This window comes from Malurus melanocephalus, unplaced genomic scaffold (genome assembly GCF_030028575.1).
Source record: "Malurus melanocephalus ecotype Western Australia unplaced genomic scaffold, MMel_1.1 scaffold_1156, whole genome shotgun sequence".
Classification (NCBI taxonomy): domain Eukaryota; kingdom Metazoa; phylum Chordata; class Aves; order Passeriformes; family Maluridae; genus Malurus; species Malurus melanocephalus.
Window position 1 is genome coordinate 51118 of NW_026624388.1, and position 9234 is coordinate 60351.

Genomic DNA, 9234 nt, shown 5'->3' on the forward strand with positions numbered 1-9234 from the left:
TCCTGTCCTGTCCTGTCCTGTCCTGTCCTGTCCTTTCCTGCCTTAGATCTGGACAATTAACATTAGAATTACTCAAATGTTCACCTTACTGAACAGCAAGACCCTTTCTCAAGAGCTTTGACTAATTTCAGCTATTAAGTTTCCTTGTACATATCTCATTACAATTTGAGCAAACCCAAACCCCAGCTGGTTTCTCTTTGCTTACCCCTTCTATAGAGCTGGATGTCTGCTTATCCCTGCTCCTAGTTGCTCAGTGCTGGCCTTCTGTGCTAGTCTCGTTAATCACACARTTAAACGTCAGATGTTACAAACTAATAACCTCAAACAGCATACAAAAGTTAAAGCTGTTACTCTGTCCTCTATTTCAAAACCAAATCAAGAAAATCTTGAATGCATTTTCAGTAAAGCAGAAAAAMAACTTGTGCCAGAAAGACCAAGATTTAATTTTAATACACCCACCATGGAAGCAAATCCTTTCTGGGACCAATGCAAGTTGCAGATGAAATAGATGAAATATATTCTTCCTGAATGTGCCCAAATGTATTGTCTCATGAGGCTCTGAAGCCATATTCCTGACATTCTAACTGTATGACAGAAGAAATGAAAAGTTGCTGACCTTGTTTATATATCRTGGAAAAATTCAGGCACCAGCCTGCCCTTYCAGTGCTCCTGGCTCTCTGGACGACATACTGACCTGAGACAGAGCTATTCTGGCACCAGAACATGGACTGCACAATGCAAAGTGTGTACTGTAAAAAACATGAAGTAAAGCACAACATTTACACAGTGAACAACTCCTCAAAACGTTTTTGTTCCCTTCTATGGGAAAACAGGCAGCCTATACAGCTAGCACCCAAATGCCACCTTGCAATGCTCGTGCTGTAGAAGATGGCACAAACAGCTTTATCTAGAGCCAGGACCTGCTTCACCTTTATACCTCTGATAAATAACAGGAAGCAGCACCACTTAAGGGCAGCACCTTTGCATGGTGTTAGACCCTGAGCTCTTATCACTGTCAATGCTTGTGGGGCAAAAAAAATGAGCTGCCTGACAACTCAAATTTACCTGGAAGCATATCACATCAGTGTCTGGGGTGTCAACAGCCAGGGACACAGCAGATTGCAGACCAGCAGTGCATGTACAAGGTGTCCAAGGGTACTTTGTACCTCCACAGGTTCCAAACACGTTTCTGGCTGGARTGGGAATCAACATTTAGATTCATCATATCACTCTCTCCCTCGTACCAGAAGTCACAGACCGCACTGTCACACAAGCAGGAAAGTATGGAGGGCAGAAAACACACAAATGCTGTGACGTTTCACGGAGGAAGATTGAGCTGCTCACTGGTCTGAGCAGCCAGGATTCCATGCTGATGGAGMGGTAACTATGAAAAGACAGTGTGGTGGCACCCTTCCTTGGTGGAATTCACCACTAAATGCAGGTCAAAGCAAGGCACTCTCGACTCACGAGGGGATAATTTCTTTGGGGAGCCATAGCTGATGCAGCTGCTGTTAATGTTGCTTACCTTTGATGGACAGATTGCCTCAGGGCCTGGGGGGGGTCCTCAATCTCCCATTGATGACTACTTTCAAACCACACCAGCATGGTCCAGAGCACAATCTTTTTAACTGGCTTGGATTAGTTTTAGAAGACCAAAGTACTTTCAGGTATAAATGATTCTATTCGTCGACATCTGACTGAGAACCTTTTTCACTGTGCGTGAAGAAAGAAAAAATGCATTAACTTGACAAACGCACACACAGTTAAGTACAAAGTCCATATTTTTTTTTCCTCATTAGCTGTCCCCAGAAGCATTTTGGCTCTACGCAYATTTTATGAATTTTATTTTTCTTTTCATTTTGCTTTCCCAGGAAGGATTTCCTTCCCAGTGCCTCCTAACTATGGACATATATAGGTTTCGGATTATAGATTTTCAATTGCTAAATTACATGCCATGGCAATGAAGAAGGGAGGCCACAATAAGTGCCCCAACCCTTAACCAAGGGTACAGGGAGGAGTACACAACATTCCAGGAAGCTGAGTCTGTAGGGACACTCATTCRTTGCCCTACCCTATTTATTCTGCTCCCTACAGATGCTCACCCATACACTGAATTTCAAAGGCCTTATGTGACCTCAGTATACTTAGGAGCCTTAACAGCAGTGGCAGCAGCAAAATTAGTATTATGTAGGKAGAGGCTTGTTTTGCTGAGCTACAACAAGTTTGTCGTTTGGTAGGTATCACTTTAAAATTCCTTAGCTAAGTGTTAAAAGTTGCTAAACTCTGCTGGCTGGTTGGATCAGACAAGTGTTATTACATTTGTAAGTCAGATGAAAGATGAAGTCACTGAGGGCAAGTAAGGCATGGGTGTAACACTGTAATAGGTTGCAGGGAGCATTTACACCTCTTTCCTGTGGAACATGTATGTGGGAACGCAGTACAGAATGTAAAGGCCCTCACCTAAATCTCCCTGAAAATTGCCATCTGAAGCAAGGAGAGTGCCCAAATGTAAGAGCTGGACTTCCTCCAGATGTGTAAAAATGACTGACCACAGCACTTAGCTACAGCAGGTAGAGCAGCCCACTAGCCACATTTGTGTGGCTCGCTCTCATGCTAATACCTCCTAACAAAATTGCTTGAGAACAACTAMTGTGCTACCTCTTCTCATTTCGAACATATCTAAACAAAACCCACAGCTTATTTTCATAGGAACAAGTATTGGCAGGTCCTAAACTGGAGATAGGAACATTTGATAGCTCCTAGGTGTAGTGCCAACCCTTGGCCCCCTTGGCTGTGGTTCCTGTTTCCTCGCTTATGCCAAGAGGTCTCAATAGATAACTGCAAAAGTTGGATAGATTTGGGTATGTGAAAGGAAGCRACTTGCAGGGAGGGCTCAGATTGCAAACTTGTGTGGGTTTGTGATGTAGTGTGGCCTGCTGGGGTGCCCATAAGGTGAGGAGAATTGAAATAATTCATATGAAGTAGACATTACAGTGGTGCCTTCTCCAGAAGCATCTCTGGAGATCCTGATATTACTTTCCTTCTTTTTTAATGAATAATGAATTCTGCCTCCTGCAAGTCTCACTGGTAATACCAAACTGCACACAACTATCTATATAGCATCTGCTCAAAGAAATTTTTCCACAACGTCCCATATCTAAAACAGGATTATTTCCCTCCCTCATTTGCTCAGCTGGAGGTAAAACTCCCACTTCTGCCTTTTAAGTAATTCTTCACCACATCTTTTCTCTGTCTGAGTACACCTGTTCATTCTTTCTCAAATATCTGCTCTGACTGCAGATCAGCTCTTTTTAACATTGACAAATACCCCTTACCTTTCCAAAATATTGTTTATGTATATAGTCTTTCACATAAACAAGAATATGTGCTCCAAGCACCAACTCTACATCACTAAAATTGGTTTAATCTTTGCTGCAAAACCATTTAAAAAATCATAGCTTCTCTCTCTATCATGAAATTTCTAAAGTTACTTCAGTTTATGTTACTAGGTTGTTGCAACTGATGGAGACCAGAAGTTAACACATATATACTTCATAGTCCTTTTTGGAAATGGGCAAAAGGGTAGCAACCTCAAGGAGAAAAGCCAGGCTGAAAACTGGGATAGTGACCATTTTTTCCATTAAAAAATATGAATAAARACTCTGTGAAGCCACAAATGAGAGCTGGAATATTTACATCTCTGCCAGCGAAGATGACTGGAGTAAATGTGTTCAAAACAGCAACAATAAGCAACAAGAAATTTTTCATTTCACTGACATGTTACTCATGGTCTGTCCTTGTTCTCTGTCTATATTCAATGCAGTCTCTAAGCAACTGCTAAATTCCATATCTTCCCAGCAATTGCTACCTTATTATATTATGTAGTCAAATAAATGGAAAGGTTCATTCATTGATTTAAATGCACAGAATAAAGGCTAAAAACAATTTTAATTTCATTTGGAAATTTCTGAAGGTATATCTGCAATACTCATATCCACCCTAATTCATTTAATCCCTGAATCCTTACTTCATATTACATACTAAACAGGACCTTGAAAGTCACAGTTTGGTTAGCTCTTCTCTCAGTTATTTTCCCATGAAAGCATTACAGAACTCAGGTGCAGTCTTGCTGCAACCTTTTTTTCTGGTATTTTATCCTTATGGGGTGGTGGTCACAATTCTTCCCTTCACTGCATTTAATCATAGTTTAACATTTCCTGAAACACAATTTTACAGCAAGCTAAAATCTCTCATATTATATACATTTTAGTATTTGCAAAACAGCCATTGTAAATGAAACCATGAGGTAGAAATAGAATTGTATTTCTGTAGAATTACCTATTCATATAATCTGAATTTCTGGTTGCTAATATGTACTTAAATATTATATTCACATTATATAGTATATCAGGTATTACCAAAGGGCTGCAGTGTAATCTTTGTGGTTCTTAAATAACTGAAAAGGCAATGGATAATACACTTTTTTTTTTTTTTTTAATCAGTTACAGATTAATTAAATATTATTCCAGAGCTCTGTTCCATCCAGCATATTACACCATCTTCCACCACATATCAGTATTGATTGATTCCTTCCTGGTAATTTAGGAATGACCTATGGCCTACCTCTCCCCTTGTTAAAACTCAGTTTATCACAAAGTGCTCTAGTTCTTGTCATAAAAGCATTTCCTTATTTCMGTGATTGCTGTAAAATGCACAAGTAACCATTAGATGGGTTTTTTTTAGAGTGGGAAAAGGATTCAAAATTCAGAGGCTTTAGCTAAACCTTTGTGTAGCCATATTCTGTGAGATACATAAAAACACCTAAACAGTAATATGATTCAAAATCCTACTACTTTTAGACAAAATATATAGCAGGAATACTCTTTGGGAACAAAGAGCATAATTACTAAACTCCTATGCTAGTACTTGCAAATCTTAAATTACCAGAGACAAAGTTAATTTCCATAAACATCACCAGAAGTTTAGGAGATTGCTTTCTTTTACAAAGTGGCAGTTTTGTAACATATAGTAACAAATGACCATTTACTTCAAAATAAAATGGAACATAGAAAGCAAATAGCTTGATTCRCTTAATAATTGGTAGAAAAATTCATATAGAAAACAAACAAAAAGAAAACAACCCACATAGGGCAGCAGGGTAACTTTGCCTCCCTTGTACCGAAATTCCAAGAAGACAAAACAAACCAACTGTATGTTCATAAATCTCCAGATATTAACAAAATTGCTTATGTTTCTATAAAAAGTGTTTTAGAAGGTTGTACGTGACACTATTTCACTAGACTTTAGCGTTTTAGGAGGTAAAACACATGGTCAAAGGAACCGGTTCTTAATCCATATTCAGAGCTGAAAAAGGAGTTTGTGTTACTTCCTCCTCTTCAAAATCAATTTAAACTGTCAAAATAGCTTCAAAAAGTCCGATTTCAACTTTAACCCCAAGAAAACCCTCTAAATAATCAGACTGAGTTGTTGCTGTAATATTTATGTCAAAAGGAAATTTTTAATTTGCAAGGAAAAACAAAAGTTTCTCCCTTCAGAGCTCTCTCCAGCAGCAGCACACGGGATTTATCGCCTCTCCTTAAACTCAAATCGCGTGTTTGCTGCAGGAAACTCTCCCGAACGCAAGTACCTGCTCTTCTCCCCCCTTACCGAGGAAATTGGGCGATTTGGTTGCAGAAATTCCGAGGAAAATACACTTTTGTTGGTCCAAAGAAACACAAATCGAGCACACCGAAGGGCTCCCCGGCCGTGCAGCGGGGCGGGCTCTGCAAAGCACCAATCACCGCGCGTCTCCGCTCTAAAAATACGAGCATCTGACCCGGGCCAGCCCAATTGTGTTCGCCTGCTCCGCAGAGGACTCTGCTGTGATGTCCGAGACCGCTCCCGCCGCCGCCCCCGATGCGCCCGCGCCCGGCGCCAAGGCCGCCAAGAAGCCGAAGAAGGCGGCGAGCGCCTCCAAAGCCCGCARGCCCGCGGGGCCCAGCGTCACCGAGCTGATCACCAAGGCCGTGTCCGCCTCCAAGGAGCGCAAGGGGCTCTCCCTCGCCGCGCTCAAGAAGRCGCTGGCYGCYGGCGGCTACGATGTGGAGAAGAACAACAGCCGCATCAAGCTGGGGCTCAAGAGCCTCGTCAGCAAGGGCACCCTGGTGCAGACCAAGGGCACCGGCGCCTCSGGATCTTTTCGTCTTAACAAGAAGCCAGGAGAAGTGAAAGAAAAAGCTCCCAAGAAAAGGGCGGCTGCAGCTAAGCCCAAGAAGCCGGCAGCCAAGAAGCCCGCCAGCGCCGCTAAGAAGCCCAAGAAAGCAGCGGCGGTGAAGAAAAGCCCCAAGAAGGCCAAGAAACCGGCAGCTGCAGCGGCCAAGAAAGCGGCCAAGAGCCCCAAGAAAGCCGCAAAGGCAGGCCGGCCCAAGAAGGCAGCGAAGAGCCCGGCTAAGGCGAAGGCGGTGAAGCCCAAAGCAGCCAAGCCCAAGGCAGCCAAGCCGAAAGCGGCCAAGGCAAAGAAGGCGGCGCCCAAAAAGAAGTAAATCGTATCTGAAGTGTTCTGCTCTATATACTTTGTTATCCAACGGCTCTTTTAAGAGCCACCCACACTTTCCCTAAAGGAGCTGATGCACCGAGGTCGTCTGTAACCTGCAGCAAGGATCCAGTAATTCGTAAGTCGTCAAGAGGTCAATTGTATCTTTCAYTTTTTCCTTAGGATTACCGAAATAAATGCTAACGAGCGCGGTATAGCACAGCGGTTTTAGGGAAATCTAGACTTTTTTCCTCCTAGTRATTGCTTTGACTACCAGGAAACGTTTTATAATGATTTGATAAAAATCGGATGTATGGTTTTATAAAGGTATATTTTGTAACAAAATAATGCAATTGCCAGGCACGCTACTACTGAGCCATGTCTAATCTATTGTGTTATTTCTCTTAAGGTATCTCCGTAAATACCTTTGTCTGTTTGGGGGAGGAGGGGGGTTCTTTTTACTGACAAAAATAGCCCTGCTCTCCCAATCCTTTTGTTCCGATAAGAAAGAGCTTTAAGTATTGAAAAAGCCCGCCCTGCCCAAGGATTGGCCAGCGGAGATCACGTCCTCCTGCCCTTCCCCCTCCCTTCCCCGAAGACGATTACGCCTCTTATCTGTCGAACTGTGTCAGCCACTCGGAGAAGAAAGAGGCGGAAAAGCGGGGGGAGGGACGGRAACTCTCAACGAACAGAGTTCCTGTGTTCACCGATATAAGAAACAAAAGCAAAATAACCCATWCTATGAAGAACTTGCATGGGAAKCACGTTTTGGCAAGACCTTGTTAACGAAAATATGAAATGCAWTGCTATTATTTTTAAGCCAAAAATGCTGTTAATAAACATAGAAAGAAAAAATAAAAGACAAAACGCGGGTTGAGTAGTTAATATAAAATACCCTATTTTCTSGATAATTCAGCTCTCTTAGGATTTTGTGGGCGGCTCTGAAAAGAGCCTTTGGGTTTCTCGAGAAAAGAAAATGCGTTACTTTTCGTTCACTTGGCTTTAGCCTTGTGGCTGTCGGTTTTCTTGGGCAGCAGCACGGCCTGGATGTTGGGCAGCACGCCGCCCTGCGCGATCGTCACCTTGCCCAGCAGCTTGTTGAGCTCCTCGTCGTTGCGGATGGCCAGCTGCAGGTGGCGGGGGATGATGCGCGTCTTCTTGTTGTCGCGGGCCGCGTTGCCCGCCAGCTCCAGGATCTCGGCCGTCAGGTACTCCAGCACGGCCGCCATGTAGACAGGAGCTCCAGCGCCCACACGCTCCGCGTAGTTTCCTTTCCGGAGGAGGCGATGGACGCGGCCCACGGGGAACTGCAGCCCGGCCCGCGACGAGCGCGACTTGGCCTTGGCGCGCGCCTTCCCGCCCTGCTTCCCGCGCCCGGACATCTCTCTCTGCTCACACGCCGCACACGCGCCCGCTGCACAGCACAACAGCCACTCCGCCCTCCACCGCCACCCTCCCTTTAGTAGCTCGTCCCTTCGCTGATAGGCTGAGAAGTAGGTCTCGTTGGGCAGCCAATAAGAAGGCGAATCAAATTCTGACCAATCAATCTCGACTATTCGGCGTGATGACGTTTCTTTCGCGTTCTGACCAATGAGAATGCGCACAACTGATGCTACTCATTTGCATATGGCTGTTATAAATACGTTGCACGCAGCGGTGCTCGTCACTTCGTCCTGCAGTGGGTACTGAGGCAGTTCTTAGGTCTTCGCAGCATAAGCAGTTGTCGCGATGCCTGAACCGGCCAAGTCCGCTCCTGCGCCCAAGAAGGGCTCCAAGAAGGCGGTCACCAAGACGCAGAAAAAGGGTGACAAGAAGCGCAAGAAGAGCCGCAAGGAGAGCTACTCCATCTACGTGTACAAGGTGCTGAAGCAGGTGCACCCTGACACGGGCATCTCGTCCAAGGCCATGGGCATCATGAACTCCTTCGTCAACGACATCTTCGAGCGCATCGCCGGCGAGGCGTCGCGCCTGGCGCACTACAACAAGCGCTCCACCATCACGTCGCGGGAGATCCAGACGGCCGTGCGCCTGCTGCTGCCCGGCGAGCTRGCCAAGCACGCCGTGTCCGAGGGCACCAAGGCTGTCACCAAGTACACCAGCTCMAAGTAAAAAGTTGTTTCAAATACTGTTAAACCCAAAGGCTCTTTTAAGAGCCACCCACCTTTTCAATAAAAGAGCTGTGCAATCAAGTATGGTTAAAATCCTTTTTCAGTCTTCTGTGAAGTCTTATTTTTAAGAGGGCTTTTTTGTTTTTAAAAGATCTTGTGGGTTTTGTATACCGAGAAGCTTACTCAGATAGAATTGTGTTCTCCAGTTCACTGTGCTCATGAACATTTACTAGCTATGTAATAAATCAACTTGGGATTTTAATTTGTTGAGTACTTGCTGTGGGTTTGTTTTTTTCAGTGATACTTAATGGTTCTGTTCATTTTAATATTGTGTTATATGAGCAAAACTTTACTGTGGTAAGTTTGCATGTTATATGTGATGTAAAYYAAATAGGAATCTAATTTTTCTACTCAGGAAAGAATTGAAATTATGACTAGTGGATACCTATTCATGTACTACTTAGCCGTAGTATAATTACGGCTTGATTGTGCTCAGTCTTTGGGGGCTCTGTTTTTGCAGCAGAAGTGAGAGGCGAGTTCAGTGCACTGCCCTATAAAAGGATATATATCTTACATAAAGTGACATATATCTTC

The 9234-nt window shown here is 44.0% G+C and overlaps 3 protein-coding genes across 3 annotated transcripts; 2 read left to right on the top strand and 1 right to left on the bottom strand.

Annotated features, from left to right (window-relative positions):
• Positions 1–5667: 5667 nt before the first annotated feature.
• Positions 5668–7991, bottom strand: LOC130586430 (histone H2A-IV-like). The gene has a single exon (XM_057387219.1). It carries the CDS (start codon positions 7912–7914, stop codon positions 7525–7527), a length of 390 nt encoding a protein of 129 aa, XP_057243202.1. The 5' UTR covers positions 7915–7991; the 3' UTR covers positions 5668–7524.
• On the top strand, positions 5851–7476 carry LOC130586415 (histone H1.01). Its single transcript, XM_057387203.1, has one exon. It carries the CDS (start codon positions 5886–5888, stop codon positions 6540–6542), a length of 657 nt encoding a protein of 218 aa, XP_057243186.1. The 5' UTR covers positions 5851–5885; the 3' UTR covers positions 6543–7476.
• Positions 7992–8059: 68 nt separating the features above from the next.
• LOC130586422 (histone H2B 1/2/3/4/6) lies at positions 8060–8737 on the top strand. Its single transcript, XM_057387211.1, has one exon. It carries the CDS (start codon positions 8261–8263, stop codon positions 8639–8641), a length of 381 nt encoding a protein of 126 aa, XP_057243194.1. The 5' UTR covers positions 8060–8260; the 3' UTR covers positions 8642–8737.
• The last annotated feature ends 497 nt before the right edge of the window (positions 8738–9234 follow it).

Bases quoted from the DNA above. Each gene is read 5' to 3' on its own strand.
- LOC130586430 (XM_057387219.1), bottom strand. From the start codon at position 7,914: ATGTCCGGGCGCGGGAAGCAGGGCGGGAAGGCGCGCGCCAAGGCCAAG.